Below are 14,939 nucleotides of genomic sequence, written 5' to 3'. Positions count from 1 at the left end.
TCTTTTCTTTTTTATGACGTCCAACGATTTCGTAACAATAACAGAAACTTTAGGAAAAATACAGGTGCAACGTTAACTTCAGATGTATTAAAATCATGGGGGAAGTGTGGGGTGAGGTGGTAACTGGTATTTCAGTGGGCATTTTATGGGCGTGGGCGTGCCTGGTGTCTGTGTGTGTGTGTACGGCGCTCATTGTTGACGACGCTTTTGTGATCGACTGTGATTCCGGACAAGAGTTAGGTTCGTTGAGCACCAATTCCGGCAGCTGCGGCGGCAGTTTAACAAAAAAGATAACACGTTAACTGCGCGCCGGGCGCCGGGCGCGGCGGCCGATCGCTGCTGCTCGCTGCTAGTCCTTGGAGACGGTGAGAACAACGGGAATTTTGGCGGCAGCAGCGGAGGCGGCAGTTTAGTAGGATGTTGTGACAGTGGCAACGGCGGCGTTGGCGACGACGACAACGCTAACGAGTCGCCGCCCGCGGCCAATGATCATTTGCTCTCATCTTTTTCGGCCTTCTCCGCCTTATCGGCCTTGGCGCTGGCCCGCGTGGCCTTCTTGTCCTCGTACATCTTGATGAGCTCGTTCTTTGTGGGTATGGGCTTGATGTAGCCGTGCTGCACCAGATACTTGATGGAAACGGTGGTGCAACCTTCGGATAAAGTCAAAATTACTGTCTGTAAAGTGAAATTCGAGTCCCCCCCACATACCCAGAGTAAGCGCATAACGTAGAGGAGTGGCCACCTTGTAGCAGAGATATGCTATGGCGTAGTGGCCCATATCCGAACCCTGCACCTTCTCGATGATCGTCTCACTTAGGTGAACATACTGCAACAGAGACGGCACGTCCACGCCACTGAAACCGAAAAGAGCCTTGATGAAATGGGGCAGAGTTATAGCGAGGGATGTACAGACCTTTTTGATAAGTAATAGAAGCCTCCGAACCAGCCCACTGACGTGATCACATGCACCGGTATGAGCACGTACCAGTACTGCTTGTACATGTGTTTGAACTTGGCGAACAGACCCATGTTGGCAGCTTCGCCAAAGAGATCGCTCGACGTGGTGGCAGCCGGCTTGGGGGTTCGCGGGCTGGATGCTGATGCAACCGGCGTTGCCGCGGGAGCAGCGGCTGTTGGCGCGGACTTGTGACTGCGGCGGGTGATAGCGAAGGGCAGGACTAGGCTTCGCTGCCGAGCTTCCTTCAACTGGGGATTCGACACCAGCTTTGGCGCCACCGCCAGGCATCTGAAGTGATTGGCTCCGAGGAGCCGAATGGAGCAGGCGAGCATGCGCTGCCTTGTGAGAAGAGCCACCGTAGCCATGAAGCCGATATGTCTTGTGGAGCAGGTGGAAAGCCTCTCCAGCAATCCCAACTCGTATCGGGACCCGGGCACGACGCTATATTACAACTTACGCGCTGGATATCCCGGTTAACGTAGCAAATCGATGTTAGGTGGACTCTCTCGGTAATAAGACTTCACGTGCTGTCCCACTGTCCCACGCAGAGCCGGTACAATAATAAAGATCTCCTGATTCAGCAGTTCTGCCTCCGACCCGAAACACCACTGGCCTGCTTAACAGCGTCAGAGATGACGCAAATGTATGTAGCTTCTGATGGAATCGAAGAATAATGTTGCCTCGCTAATAGTATCGTAGTATGGATAACAATACTCTAAAGACTCATTTTTAATTTTCAATTTTGTATTTTTTTGTGTTGTCGAGTTTCTTTGATGTTTCGAATCTGGGTAAAAAGTGCCTTTTAATTTGGCCATAACAGGTGACAGATAGCTACGTGCTGTCGGGCGCAACAGCGATAGGCACGTTCCGATAACTGTTGCTGGGACGGCTGCCTATCGATAACGCACGGACGGAGCATATGTTTCTGTTTCTGTTGCCGCATTTTCGATCTAGTTGTATTTCAATAATATTGACATAGATTCAATGGAGTCGGCCCTGCAGATGGATGATCCGGAGTCACGGGTGGGCCAGCCCTCGACCCTGGCGCTGGAGACTGCGGCTCTGGGAGAGGAACCCTCCAAACTCCTTTCCGGCGTGGTTGCTCTCAGCACCTGCCCGGGCACCACACCTGGCACCCCCCAGAGCAAAAATCAATTGAAGAAACAGCGTAAAATGGCCGAGTACGCGGAGTTGCGGAAACTCCGGCGTGAAAAAGAGCGAGAGCGCAATAAGCAGAAGAGGCGGGAGGCCAGAGCCCAGGGACTGCCCATTCGGACGGGGCCTTCCCGCAAGGAACTGAAGAGGCGACAGGCCATCACCGGGGCGGATGGCACACCGGCCCTCAAGGTGGCCATAGATCTGGACTACGACGAGCTGATGCAGGAACGGGACATCGCCAAGTGCGTCAAGCAGTGCCTGCGAATCTATACCATCAACCGGAGGAGCTCGCACCCCGGTGAACTGCACTTCTCCGGCATTCGGCGGAATGGCAATATCCACAAGTGGTTCATGAAGAACGACGGCTGGGAGAACTGGAACGTGAAGTACCATTTCGACAAGACGCACAGGGACCTCTTCGACCGGGAGCATATGGTCTACCTCACCTGCGAATCGGAACTGGTGCTGGACAAGCTGCAGCCGGGCTGCACCTACATAATCGGCGGCTTGGTGGATCACAACCACTTCAAGGGGCTGTGCCATCAGAGGGCCACGGAGGCGGGTCTGAGAACAGCCCGCCTGCCGCTCAGTGAGCACGTCGACATGAAAACCAGATCCGTGCTCAGCACCTACCATGGTAGGCCCACCTTGCAGGGGTAACACTTTATCTCCAATGATAACCGTTATGTTTTTTTTTAGTTTTTGAGCTTCTGACCAAGGTGGCGGCTGGCCAGGACTGGACCACAGCCATTCTAGAGACAATTCCCGTAAGGAAAGGGGCCAAGGCGAAGGACAGAGCAGAGGACGCGGAGTCCGAGCCAAAGCAGCTCGAGGATGAGCCCGAATCCCGGGATCCGGACATTGATTCCCAGCCCTCAGAGTCGATAAGCGCGGAATCCGAACCTCCCTCGGGGCTAGACAGTTGACCCGCGTGTGGTTTGCAATTCGAGGTCTTTTTGATTTTTATTTTAGTTTCTCTTGTTTTTATAAAATCACATTTAGTTTTGTTTCGCAAATTAAAATACAACTTAAAATATATAGCGCAAAAAATAATAATTAGAATTAAAAGTGGATTATTTGATTGCTGTTATGTTCTAGAACGTGCGCCCGTTCCCGGCGACAAAAGTCGCGGGTGAAACGCTAGCTTCTTCCAATTTCTGATCTCTGTTGGTTTCATCTTTTGTGGTTTTATGTTTTGTGCACGTCATATGGCGGTTGGGGGTCTCCTAAATAGCACCGAACCAAGTTTATACAATTATGCGGATTAATTTTACAAAAAAATATTCTATTTTCAACACCAATTATCCTTTTTGTTTTTCACACTTTTTTTCGGGCTTTGATTAGGATTTGGATACAGATTAAGTAGCTTTACGCCCTCACATCGAACATCTATATAACTTTCAATCGAAATATGTTTCTTTTTTTGAATATTGTTGTGAGTGTGCTGTTCCTGTTTGCTGTTGCTGTTGCTGTTGCTGTCGTATATGTATATGTACATGTTTCAGTTTTTGTTTTTATTCATCGGGATAAACTATAGTATTTAAACTAAAATAGGAATAAGCATCGAACACTTGACTGTTCAAGGCAATAGCGAAACGAAAACGAAACGAAACGAAACAAAACGAAAACATACAGATAGTTGAAAACATTTTCCTTAATCGTAAACTTTAGGGTAGAGGAGCACGCAAATACACTCGCATGTATTGTAGTAGATAGCAGACCGATCCGATCAGATCTCTAGTGTATAGCAGTTTAGCAAAATATATAACTGATCTCCACCAGGGATTATAGAACCTATGTATCCTCCAAGCAGTCCGCGTCCGTGTCCGTGTCCGCGTCTATGTCTGTTTGTGTGCATATGTATACATATGTTATGTTAAGATAATAGCTTTATAATACGACAAATCGGAGCGAGCCGACATCGGCCATCCGCCATCCGCCATCCGCCATCCGTCATCCGATCCGATTCTACTTGCTTCTGTTTTGGCTTTACTTGAAGTCATCCGTCTCGAGTATCTCAAAGTCACTCTCATCGGACGAGTCCAGGGCGGTCACCAAGCGCTGCTGCTCGCGATCTCGATTGGAATCGGTGGCGTCGCTGCCGGTGGCGAGAGCTCCGGAGCCTGCGCCAGCGCCTGCTGCCCCCCATTGCACCAGGCCGGAGACTAGGCTGGGCAAGAGCTTGCCGCTGTTGGCGAGCAGGGCCTGGGCTTGGCTCTTCACTGCCAGAGCGACTAGCTCGCCAGCCGGATCCGGCTGGTCCGGCGATGCGGTGGCGGCGGCTATCTGGCGAAGCTGGGAGCTGCTGCCATCGACGGCGTTGTGATCGGGGAACAGCAGCCCCTTGGACAAACTTTCCTCCGACGAAGACGAGGTGGTGGACAGAGAGGAGTCGCGCTTGAAGTGCCCCTTCCGGAACTTCATGTCACTGTCGTCGGTTGCCTGTTCTGCCTTTGTGTCCTTTTGCTTCTTGGTTGCCAACGGAGCCAGCTCGTCCTCCTCGTCCGTGGAGTGCTCGTCGATCTCTGGTATCACGTCCGGAATGAGCAGCTCCGAGGGAATGTCATCACTGCGTTCGTCGTCATCCTCGTCGTTGGCTTCTGTGGGCGAGCTGATGGTGGCCACATCACTGGCACGCTCCAGGACAAACAGATTGGACTCGTTCACGTCCGGCAAGAACTCGTCGTCCGCCTCGGTTTCCAGGTTGTTGTAGTTCAACTTCTCCGACCACTGGAAGTCTGCAATGGAGAGGAGTTTGGTAAGGAGTAAGGACTATATGATCTGGAGGGATCTATACGATCGTCTTACCCTTGTGCTCGATCTTCAAGAGCTTAAAGTTGTACTTGGTGGAGACCAGGGCGGAGATAACCAGGATGGCCAGAACAAGGGTGGAGCCCGAGATGAGGTGGCCGAGCACTGCGAGGGTGCCCAGGCATCCGCTGCTGGCCAAACAGAACATGCTGGGACTGTTGTGGCGCCACTCCTCGATCCTCTGTAGCCAGGAGTTGATCTTGGTGCGCAGCTCGTCCGTGGGAACGATTCGGAAACTGCACCGTGTCCAGTAGATCCAGTAGCCCAGCAGGCCCAGAAACAGAACTCCCAGTGGCCGGACCCTGAAAGCAGGTAGAGTCCAGAGTAGAGTGGAGGAATGGAGAGGATGATCTCGGACTGCAGCAAACAAAGGCCAGCTAGCTAATGGCGCTGATTCCCCCGATTCGCGATTAGTCTATCGGGTTTAGGGTTCCAATAATTAATAACCGGCCGAAGTGAGTGGCCGAAACATGTTCTACCACCGAACAGGAAGCAGAAGCTAGCCCCCCGAAAAAGCTGGTTTTCTGACTCTTGATTTCTGTTTAGGAAGCCAACGTGCGGTTCGAAAGCATAGGGTTTGTCAACCTGTGATTATAGTTAAAGCGGAGCTATCGGAGCCAGTCCATGACCTCAGGAGGCTGGGCTGGTCTGGTCTGGCAGCCTCCTTACCCTCTCGAAACGCGCTGTGCCCGCAGAAAGTCATCATCCGAAATAAAAACATTCCAGACAGCTGACGGAGGCAAGTGGTGCTTCGACCAGAGTGCGATCCACTGGCGGTAGTTCCACTGTAATCTGGTGTTTACTTTATGGAAGCAGCTGACTCGCGAGTTTGTCAAGACCCTGCTGCCCCCCGTCCCAAGGAGGAGCCCCAGGTTGCTGGACGTTATCAGCTGCGGGTCTGGGAATCCATTTGAAGCCCCCGCGTTTCGGGCCTTCTGTTTTCGTTCCTCCCCATTCCGGCGTGCTCTTGCCGATTCCGCTTTGGTCGGGTGTTTGTTTGTTTTTTATGGGCCTGCTCGGTACCCGCCCTACGGAACGCTGACGACTTGTGTTGCTCTTGAGAAGAGCCTCTAATTAATTATCTCGCTGTCCGGCCGCTAATTCGCACTTTGGCTCGGCGTTGAGTAAACAGAAGGCGCAGACCCGCAGAACCGCAGAACGGGGGGAGTTTTTGGGAGATGTTTGGCATTTATTTTTGGACGATCGCAGATCGACTGATCTGCGACATTTGGCGCAATTGAATGCATAACCAGATTGCCGCCCCATTGTTATGGTGACTGAGACGCCCAGACACAGACACGGATACAGATACAGATACAGATACAGATACTGATACCACAAGTGGAAGAGCCAGCGCCAGAAAGCGAATATCGCACAATTGTCCCGTTTAGATACGGAAGCGGAGAGCGCTGCACATGCACTCTGGGCCACAGTGCCCGCTGGCTAGCAGCTACTCTACTAAGTACATATATCTGGCGACTCTCGAGAGCCTTGTTTTTGCGCCGGATGGCGGAGGAAAGTGCCACCTTCCTTATCGCTGACCTACATAGCCCCGTCTTCAGAAAGAGCAATAATCACAGTCTGATTAATGATATGGAACCACGTACATATATCGCTGCCGATGCCCCCCTGTGGGAGAGCTGCGTGCCATTCATTCTCGGCATTTCATTTAATTCTTTTTTGGTTAATTACGCCACACAGAACGCTTTAAATGGGGGGCTTTGGTGGTGTGCATGGAGTGCCATTTACATACAAGGGTGTATACATATGTGTGTTTATGTACGGAAGGGGCCAGGGGCGAAAGGCGTGGGGGCTGGGCCCGCAGTCGGCCAAAATGAAGGTGCATCACGTACGGAAAGAGATCTCGCCAGCCGCCACAGATGCGGCCAACAAAGTAGCAGCTCTTCTAAAGTGACCTTTATCTATACTATACTATATTATATTGTATTCCCATTCTATCACTGTTTGTTTTAAGAACCGCAAAGGGAATACTATATTTCTGACCCAAGTTCTGCGGGGCTTACTGGGTCGTGCCCATCAGCCGTTCGTTTGTAGAGCACTCTGTAGATATATTCCCAAAATAAAACATTGCAACTTTCAGCTTGAAATTGGCCACGCGACGTTCCTTTGGCTCCACCCAGCAGCTCTCACACTTTCCCTGTCTTTCTGGGCTGCTATTTTTACAGAACCGTCCTCCGTTCTGGCCCCAACAAGAGGCAATCGTGGGAGCCGGAAGATACACACATATATGATATGTAGGTAGGGAATGTGTTCTGAGGAGCCTGACCCATTTCTGGCTTAAGAATTTCTCGAATATTAAGTGCTCCCCTTGGACCCTATGGCTCTGAAAGATTACAACCCATAGTGCTTCCTACTCCCAAGAAAACAATACTTCGACTTAACTATAAGGCCACATTCCCTGGCTGATAGCGCGGTGGGGGCTTCGATAGCGTCGTGGTTGGAGCTTACCAGGTCATAAGGAGCATTGTGACGACCGCGGCCGCTCCGCAGTAGAGCGTGGGATGCGACCAGCGGGGCAGGGCCTGGAGCATTGTGGCGGATGTGGCGGTGCTGACTTCTGGATGTCGGGGGAGGATGTCCCAAAAAGGATTGCGCCCGCTCTGCGACGCGACTTCCGGCTGCGATCTGGCTGCGGCCTCTATTTCTAGATCTATTTTTATTGTAAACTTTCGGTGGCGATTGATTATTCAGACGGCTCGGCGAGACAATCCAGTTGCGGTTGGGTCAGGTTCTGGATGGTTTCGGGCTCCGGGTTGTACGCATGGGCGGAGTTTGATTGTTGCTGCTCCCCACTCCCTCTCGCGCGCCCGCTCCTGCTGCTCACTCTGCTGCTCTGTTCCGCTCGCTCTTCACTTTCTCCGGTGGCTTCCTCCGTGGTGGTGTCCGTGGGGACGGCGCTGGTTCACAATGGCCTGGCCCGCTCTGTCGGTTCACAATATAACGAGAAAATGCTGCGTAGAAGGCGAAATAATAATAATAAATAATACATAATAATACCCCAGTCGGACTTTTCGGTGCTAGCAGCGTTTCGGTGCATTCCGGCAGGCATCTTTCGTACCTTGCTCTCACCCACCCCGAGTTGAGAGAGGGAATTTGTTCTCTCAACATAGATTTCGCTCTCAAAAAACTGGACTTAGAAAATTTTCGTCTCGCTTGGGACTTAGAAAAATTTATGCGTGGGACTTTTAACTTAGAAAAAATTATTTCATGAACAATTCAACGTATATTATTTAAGTTTACCAATTTATGTTCTATAATAATTTTATTGAAGTGCAAAATTTAAACATAGCTCAATATTTAATGAAAAATATTATTCATATAAGGAATTTATTTTTTACTTTAACTGAGGGCAGCAAAAAAATAATCCCGCGTAATTAGTGTGCGTTTTGTGCAGCGTTTTTATGCTAAATCAACCCAAATCGAAACGGTCACATAGGGTTGTTCATAGTGAGTCGCATTGGTTTATTATTGTGAAATGGTAAGTTTACTGCTCCGTTCATTCAATTATTTATATTTTATTGTGTTATGGTAAGTTTACTGCTCCGTTCATTCAATTATTTATATTTTATTGTGTTGATAATGATGAATAAACGTTATTTCATTAAACAAATATTTTCAGTTCTGGCTGTACTAGAAATTTGGACGTCTCAATATCTTTATTTGTAAGAATCTTATTTGTTTTTATTATTTATTTATTTTTAGCTTTTTTTTATTTCTTTTTTTTATCTTTTCAGTTTTATGTATTAAGATTAATAAATAATAAATATAATTAATAATAAATAAATATGACAAACAACTCACTTCGAATTTAGTAAAAATCAATGGGCATGGTTGGGGAAAAACAAAAACAAAAACCAAAAGCAAAGCAAAAAGCAAGGGAAATTTTTTTCAACCAGAAAATCCCTGGGTGAGATTTCGCGCCGATCTCCCCTAGCCAGTAAGCTTGCGGGTAGGGGAGAACCGCCTTCTTTTTCCGATCGCCAAGCATATTGATACTCGCTCCGCTGGGTGAGAAAAGCGGCCACGCCAATGTAAATCGGAATGATGGTTTTCCGCAGATGGTAGTGCGCCGCGCACTCCTATTTCCTACCGCGGGATGCGCGTTTGGCGAGCGCCAGGCACGACTGGGACGGTGAACGGAGAAGGGAGAAGGGGGTGGGGTGTACATATGTACATATATGGGCGCCTACATGGCAATTTACCAAAACCAGGCCAAAAACAAAAACAAGCCGCCAAAAAATATGAAAGAAACTGGCCCACTGGTATTATTGTCCGATTTCAGATGCCAAATCGCACAAATCCATATTTTTGAGGGCCCGTCCCGTCCCGGCAGATACACTCGAAGAAAAGCCGACACACTGGTGTGTATCTCTGGCCCAATCTCAGTCGCATTAGTCACCGGAATGGGTGTTGTAAGAGTTATTTATGGTCCGTCCGTGGGACAAGTGCATTGAGATGTGCCGAGTGATTACTGTTTTATTGCCTTGTTTTCTTCCTGTGTACTCACTAATACACACACTCATACACACATGGGCGGTGCAATTTTCATTTTGGCAAACGTCGTCATTGGCTTGGAAAAACAATAACACCAATGGCAACCCAGCAGTTTGCAATTAAAACAAAGAAAACTGCGTTGTGCACCATGGAAAGTGGCATGTTATTGCGACTTTCCCCAAGGACTTGTGAAATAATTAACTATTCTCCTCGACCCGACACTTTTCTATATATAAGCTTGATTCTTTTTTGTTCCACATATGCATAATAAGTACATATGTACATATATCCATGGGTATAGTTCATGTTGTTTACTTGGGGGGTGATGACGAAAGGGGTGGTGGTAGTGGTAGTGGTGGGGGGTCGCCAACGCAGTGCTCTGCCAGCGTCGCTGCCGACGCTACAAGGCACCGGCTGCGTGCGAGCGAGGTGGAGCTGACAACTAAGATGACACCGCGTGGGAGAATGCGCGAGCGTGAGAGAGGCTTTCCCACAGGAAAAGCAGGGGGCGGGGAAAAGCTCTCCGGGAGTTGTGATGATAACACAAAACATAGTGAGCCAGCCCAAAAACAACAACAAATACAAGAACGTACCACAGAACATAAAAAAAGCAAAGTTGTTTGGCCTTCGATGTCTTTTCAATTGCGTCGCAGAATATATACACACTCGCGCTCTCCCTCACACACACACACACATACACATACACGTGTGGGTATACATATACATACATACATATGTGCGAAACTTGCGCTTCTTGTTTTTGTTTTTCTTACACTTGTACCTCGTATTTTTTAATGCCAAGTAAATTAAAAAGCGGAGACGGTGGGCCGACTGGGAGGGATGGGAGGTCTCGGACTTCCATGTCAAGTGATATTGGCTTGAGTCACCCCCCAGCGGTCAGACAAAGCCATTTTTGCGCAAGGAGACTGCACATTTGCCGCCCACACACCCCCTCCCACTGCCACAGACACGGCCACAGCCACAGACACACTCACGCAGAACTTAGAACGCAATTTTGGAGTGTGAAAAAACTGGAAAACTAAACAAAAAACACGTTTTTCAGCACATGTTTGCCGAATACGCTTTGCTGTATTCAGTTCTGTAACTGGGGGATAACCAAAACACACACACACACTGCAAAACCAAACAAAAAACAATAACACCGATCCGTACTTTTCGCAACAGCTGGTGGTATCCCTTCTATTTAGATATTTATCCTATTTTCTGGCCAGTTCTTTCGCTAATTTCAAACAACAGCAGCCGATTTTCGATCTGATCGCGCCACACCAAAACACTGTCAGCTGTCTGAAGACCTCCGACTCGCTCGAGATTGTTGTAAGTTATATATTGTCTATATATATGTGTAATGCAGATTAGAGGTGGAGAGACATCGATGGTAACATCGATACTTTCGATAATATCGCAACTTGACTTTCTAGCGCCAACAAAAAGCTTAAATATTTTTGTTAACTAGATTTATTATCATTATAAAATCTTTTATACATCCAACAATTTTATATATCATGGTTTCAAAATAAATAAAAATGTCAAATCATTTGAAATACGAACCTACTGGTTATTCCAGGATAAAATTCACCTGAATTCGTCTGAGACTACCCTTTTAATAATAGTTTTGGAGTGTTTAAAATTTTCAAACTGCATTTAAGTTAAACTGACAATTTAAATTTCAAACCTTGGCGGGCTGTTAGCCCAGCTAAAGAAGGTAGAGAGTTATCGATAGTTTAATTTGAAAATTTAGTCCCACTCACCCATTTTCAGAGCGGAAAAGAATTAAAACAACTTAAACTTGCACAACGAGCCTATAACGGAAAACTCTAGGCTTTATTTTGTCTTAAAATACGTTTTTAAACCATCTATCGGTTTTTGGCGCCAAAACGATACCGGCGGAGTGTCATCATTAGCTGCCATCTCTAATAGCAACTGACAAACATAACAAACATTTATTAAAAAGAAAAATAACACTACAGTGCGTACACGCCCAATCCACTCGAAATGCTTTTACCATTCTAGACAGTCGCCTTAGATCGTTAGATCACCCCAAAATTCAGATCATCCATTCAAAATTCCCAGTGCAAGCCACCGATGGATAGCCCCTGGTATGTAGTTATAGTTACCTGAATTCAATAGCTAATGTAATAAGTACAACCTTTACCCCATTAGCAAAGTCATGGAGCAGCTGCTGGCGGCTGTCGAGGAAAGCCAGTGCCTGGCCTATTGTCACAGCAGCACCACCGCCTCCACTCCCACGGCCATCACAACCATTTCATTGGAGTGCTCCTCCATTCCAGTCTCTCGTTTCCGGTTGGATGGACAGCCCATACTGCCGCCGTTGGTTAGTGGTGTGTTTTTTCTGGGGAGCGTCCCTACTCAACCGTATCTTACTCGCTTTCCAGATGACGAGCTCCAAGCGCAGGGAGGTGCAGATGGATCGCCAGATGGCCATCCAACTAGAGGAGCAGTATCGACTGGCCAGATGCTCGGCGGGCTCCGAAGAACGCAGAGCTTCTGCCGCGATGGCAACCAGGAGAAGTCTGCCGCAGCTTCAGCAAACGGAGACGTTTATTTATGACAGTACTCAACGTCAACCGCGTCCCAAAGTACTTGGGCTGGAACAAAAGCAGCTACCCACCATCCATGTGGATCCTCCCACACCCAATATAGATCCACCCACGCCGCCGCACGAGGATACTCCACTATCGCCGCATCGCAACAAGCCCAATCGAATAACCAATCGTATCTTGCAATTCGAGCTGACCGGACTGGGAAATCTTGCACCTGGTGGCGCGCCCACAGTGCCTCCTAGTCCTCCCAAGAAGTGCATCCTGCGGTCCAGCACCAGTCCCTCCTTGGCCCAACAGCAAGAAACTGCTCCAGTCGATGAACTGGGGGTAAAAATGGTCACAGCAGAACCGGTTGGATTTCAGCGCTCCAGAAGCTTTACTCTGGATGAGCCCTCACAGGTCCTGGTCGAGCATATGCAGAGGACTCATGCCCTCGTGGAACCACAAGTGCATTCACCACGTCCCTCGCAGCTGGCCAATTACCAGCAGGATACCATTGAATCTACGGCTAAGAAGGTGAACAAGAGCCCCAGGAGTAGCTGTACCAGCACCAGTCCCACTTGCACGAGGCGGAGAGAACGGGAACGCGTTGATAACCCGGAGAGGGAACGCGAGATCGAACACATGATAGAACGGGCTTTGGGTGAGCATGGTCCTGTGGATTCTTCCCGCAAGGCAGGGATTCGCAAGTACCTGCGTGGTCATCGGGAGCGGCTCAATCAGTTGGTACAATACCAGGAGGCGGAACGCAGGCGCATGCAGGCGGAGTTCGACCGACAGCAACGTTTCTTAATTGACGCTTTATGCGCAGAAATCGATGAATCTGCGTCGGTGGGCCCACCGGAGAGCCTGGTATCGGCGTATACAAGCACTGGGGATTTGGAAAGGCAGATGGCGAGCAGTTCGCTGAGTGCGGACATTAGCAACCGGGAGTTGACCACGCCTGGCTGGTCGTCGTGTCTGGAGACCTCGCCGCGGAGTTTCGACGATCTGGACGAGTTCCTTCATATGGAAGATAGCTGTAGGTTGGCTGCCTCAACTTCATCGCGGAAGCGACTCTTCAGTCCTAAGATGTCACTGACCTACGACTCCGAACCGCAGCCATTAGAGGAGATGAGTGCGCCAAGCACTCCGCGATCCCTGCCATTGCGGAACAGTAGTTTAAGCAATACCAGGCGTAGACCAGGACCAGGATCCGGTCCCATCCCACAAGCTTCACAAGTTCCACCTCAACCAAGAATGCGGCCCCGGACTGTGGGCAGTCCCAGAAAAAGCAGTGGCGGTAGCTCGGGTCTGGTTAAATCTCCGGTCAGGGTTGTAGGAGGAGGAAGCGGCAAAAAAGGATCGTCCGGAAGTGGCAATTCCGCACCATTAAAGAGAAATGGGAACGTGCGACACATGAATCAGTCTGTTCAGAGTTCGGGGCCAGCTCAGGCGATGTGGAGTCCCATGAAGACGAAGAAGATACCATCACCTGTGCGGAGGAACAATGTGAGTGACTCAAAAAGAAGGCGTCTGCTCTTCAAGCTGTTTTCTGTATCTCTGTCTGTATCTTTCAGGTTTTCACTTTCACGAAAACAAGTCGGTTGTTTCTTCCCGCAAAGATATTTCTAGTCGAGCCACTTTAACTCGGGAATACGATTTTCTCCGTCAAGAAAACAAAAAAGAAATCCTTGAAAGCGAGGAGAGTGAAAGTGAAAACCGAGGAAGAACAAATATCTGTATCTTTTTTTTTCAATCCTATGTACGAACCGATTATTTCCTCATTTCCAATGCAAGCAGCGCAAGAAGCCTTAGCAAATCCAATTCAGGTGGCCAGCTAACCTATACCAATTGCCTTAACAAAGACTGCGTGGAGGGAAACGAAACGGGAACAAGCCTATGGCACCTGTAGCTAAATCTTATACTAACCCATCCAGCACGTGCCTTTTTCGCCCCTTTAACTTTTCATTTGATCCTCGACAGAATCAGGACGCGAATTCGGGGGAAAATTTTGAGCAGGATACGCGTGAGTGGGCAGCTACGAGAATTAATGCCGCTGCGAGGGGTTTTCTGGTGCGACGACTCTTCGGTACTGAGCAAGTGCAGCGGATAGTCCAGACCATTCGGGATACCTTGATATTTGTGCTCAATCTGCATCTGGAGACCTGTGGCAATGGCCAGGACGCCAAGGAAACAGCGAATCTCCGTTTGAAAGCACGGCTATTGCAACAGGTGGGTTTTTTCCCCATGTGGCTTTTGTAACAACTTTCCTAATAGTTATTCTCTACAGCTGTGCTCGGCCAGTCGCACCCTGCACCTTATTTTCTTTCAAACGAGCATCAAGGAGCGCATGGACATCATCTCCAGGGATCGGAAACGTATCAAAACCAAGCTCCTGGCGATGCACCTGAAGCATCGCTAACTGGTTTCCATTTTTACACCAATTTCCTTACTAAATCAGATATTTGTTTTAACCCGAATGAAAAACTTGCGCTTTTCCATAATTATTTTCCCTAAGAGTTTCGATTTTTTGTTCTTTAAGTTCAAAATCGTATTTTTTTAATGCCTTTTCCGATGCACTTTAAATTCAAGTTGTTTTAGTACTAAAAGAATATTAGATAAGTATTAAATACTATAATGTTGAACTTGAAAACTTTTAAAACAATTTGTGAATGTCTCGTCGTTATTTTGAAATCTGAACTTTGGCGCCAAAAATTCTGCACTTTTTGCCGCGGCTTTTTGGCGCAGCTTAAAGCTCGCACCCCCACTAGTGCCGCGAAAAGCTGCGCCAGATCGAACCGGTAACGAATATACGAATCGGGTAATATTTCCAGAAAGGACCAATTTTTCGCAATATGCGTTTTTATGATGGTGAAGATAAATTGTTGAAGGGAATAGTTATGGGATTCTTTTGTGGAGGTATTACACATTTT

At 48.4% G+C, this 14,939-nt stretch overlaps 4 protein-coding genes across 6 annotated transcripts; 2 read left to right on the top strand and 2 right to left on the bottom strand.

Moving 5' to 3' along the window:
* Window positions 1-59: 59 nt before the first annotated feature.
* On the bottom strand, window positions 60-1,774 carry LOC6503956 (uncharacterized protein C18orf19 homolog A). Its single transcript, XM_001963879.4, has 3 exons — window positions 914-1,774; window positions 709-854; window positions 60-650 (listed from the first exon to the last, which is right to left on the bottom strand). The coding sequence occupies exons 1-3, from the start codon at window positions 1,321-1,323 to the stop codon at window positions 490-492; spliced, it is 717 nt and encodes a 238-aa protein (XP_001963915.1). The 5' UTR covers window positions 1,324-1,774; the 3' UTR covers window positions 60-489.
* A 49-nt stretch (window positions 1,775-1,823) lies between these two features.
* Window positions 1,824-3,337, top strand: LOC6503691 (tRNA methyltransferase 10 homolog A). The gene is made up of 2 exons (XM_001963878.4): window positions 1,824-2,753; window positions 2,816-3,337. Exons 1-2 carry the CDS (start codon window positions 1,943-1,945, stop codon window positions 3,040-3,042), a joined length of 1,038 nt encoding a protein of 345 aa, XP_001963914.1. The 5' UTR covers window positions 1,824-1,942; the 3' UTR covers window positions 3,043-3,337.
* On the bottom strand, window positions 3,061-10,827 carry LOC6503955. The gene is made up of 4 exons (XM_001963877.4): window positions 10,616-10,827; window positions 7,397-7,899; window positions 4,925-5,229; window positions 3,061-4,854 (listed from the first exon to the last, which is right to left on the bottom strand). The coding sequence occupies exons 2-4, from the start codon at window positions 7,477-7,479 to the stop codon at window positions 4,106-4,108; spliced, it is 1,137 nt and encodes a 378-aa protein (XP_001963913.1). The 5' UTR covers window positions 7,480-7,899; window positions 10,616-10,827; the 3' UTR covers window positions 3,061-4,105.
* A 506-nt stretch (window positions 10,828-11,333) lies between these two features.
* On the top strand, window positions 11,334-14,510 carry LOC6503692. 3 transcript variants are annotated; one of them, XM_001963876.4, is made up of 5 exons: window positions 11,334-11,559; window positions 11,624-11,795; window positions 11,857-13,515; window positions 13,990-14,238; window positions 14,297-14,510. In XM_001963876.4, exons 1-5 carry the CDS (start codon window positions 11,546-11,548, stop codon window positions 14,426-14,428), a joined length of 2,226 nt encoding a protein of 741 aa, XP_001963912.2. In that variant the 5' UTR covers window positions 11,334-11,545; the 3' UTR covers window positions 14,429-14,510. The 3 variants fall into 3 exon arrangements, with proteins under 3 accessions (XP_001963912.2, XP_014761034.1, XP_014761035.1); XM_014905548.3 differs by lacking the exon at window positions 14,297-14,510 and having other exon boundaries at window positions 13,807-14,022; XM_014905549.3 differs by lacking the exon at window positions 14,297-14,510 and having other exon boundaries at window positions 13,584-14,022.
* The last annotated feature ends 429 nt before the right edge of the window (window positions 14,511-14,939 follow it).

The sequence above is a fragment of the Drosophila ananassae genome, chromosome XL, assembly GCF_017639315.1.
Source record: "Drosophila ananassae strain 14024-0371.13 chromosome XL, ASM1763931v2, whole genome shotgun sequence".
In the NCBI taxonomy this organism is placed as follows: Eukaryota; Metazoa; Arthropoda; class Insecta; order Diptera; family Drosophilidae; genus Drosophila; species Drosophila ananassae.
The sequence above is the reverse complement of the archived record's forward strand: the minus strand, read 5'-3'. Positions and strand labels throughout refer to the sequence as shown.

What these genes read in the sequence shown, in the direction of transcription:
- LOC6503956 (XM_001963879.4), bottom strand. Translation starts at nt 1,323, where the DNA reads ATGGCTACGGTGGCTCTTCTCACAAGGCAGCGCATGCTCGCCTGCTCC. An exon ending in TTCTATTACTTATCAAAAAG is followed by an intron (nt 855 to 913) that starts GTCTGTACATCC and finishes TTTCGGTTTCAG; the next exon opens with TGGCGTGGACGTGCCGTCTC. An exon ending in ACGTTATGCGCTTACTCTGG is followed by an intron (nt 651 to 708) that starts GTATGTGGGGGG and finishes CTTTATCCGAAG; the next exon opens with GTTGCACCACCGTTTCCATC.
- LOC6503691 (XM_001963878.4), top strand. Translation starts at nt 1,943, where the DNA reads ATGGAGTCGGCCCTGCAGATGGATGATCCGGAGTCACGGGTGGGCCAG. An exon ending in CGTGCTCAGCACCTACCATG is followed by an intron (nt 2,754 to 2,815) that starts GTAGGCCCACCT and finishes GTTTTTTTTTAG; the next exon opens with TTTTTGAGCTTCTGACCAAG.
- LOC6503955 (XM_001963877.4), bottom strand. Translation starts at nt 7,479, where the DNA reads ATGCTCCAGGCCCTGCCCCGCTGGTCGCATCCCACGCTCTACTGCGGA. An exon ending in ACAATGCTCCTTATGACCTG is followed by an intron (nt 5,230 to 7,396) that starts GTAAGCTCCAAC and finishes ACCTGCTTTCAG; the next exon opens with GGTCCGGCCACTGGGAGTTC. An exon ending in CTTGAAGATCGAGCACAAGG is followed by an intron (nt 4,855 to 4,924) that starts GTAAGACGATCG and finishes TCTCCATTGCAG; the next exon opens with ACTTCCAGTGGTCGGAGAAG.
- LOC6503692 (XM_001963876.4), top strand. An exon ending in AGCCCATACTGCCGCCGTTG is followed by an intron (nt 11,796 to 11,856) that starts GTTAGTGGTGTG and finishes CTCGCTTTCCAG; the next exon opens with ATGACGAGCTCCAAGCGCAG. An exon ending in AAGCACGGCTATTGCAACAG is followed by an intron (nt 14,239 to 14,296) that starts GTGGGTTTTTTC and finishes TATTCTCTACAG; the next exon opens with CTGTGCTCGGCCAGTCGCAC.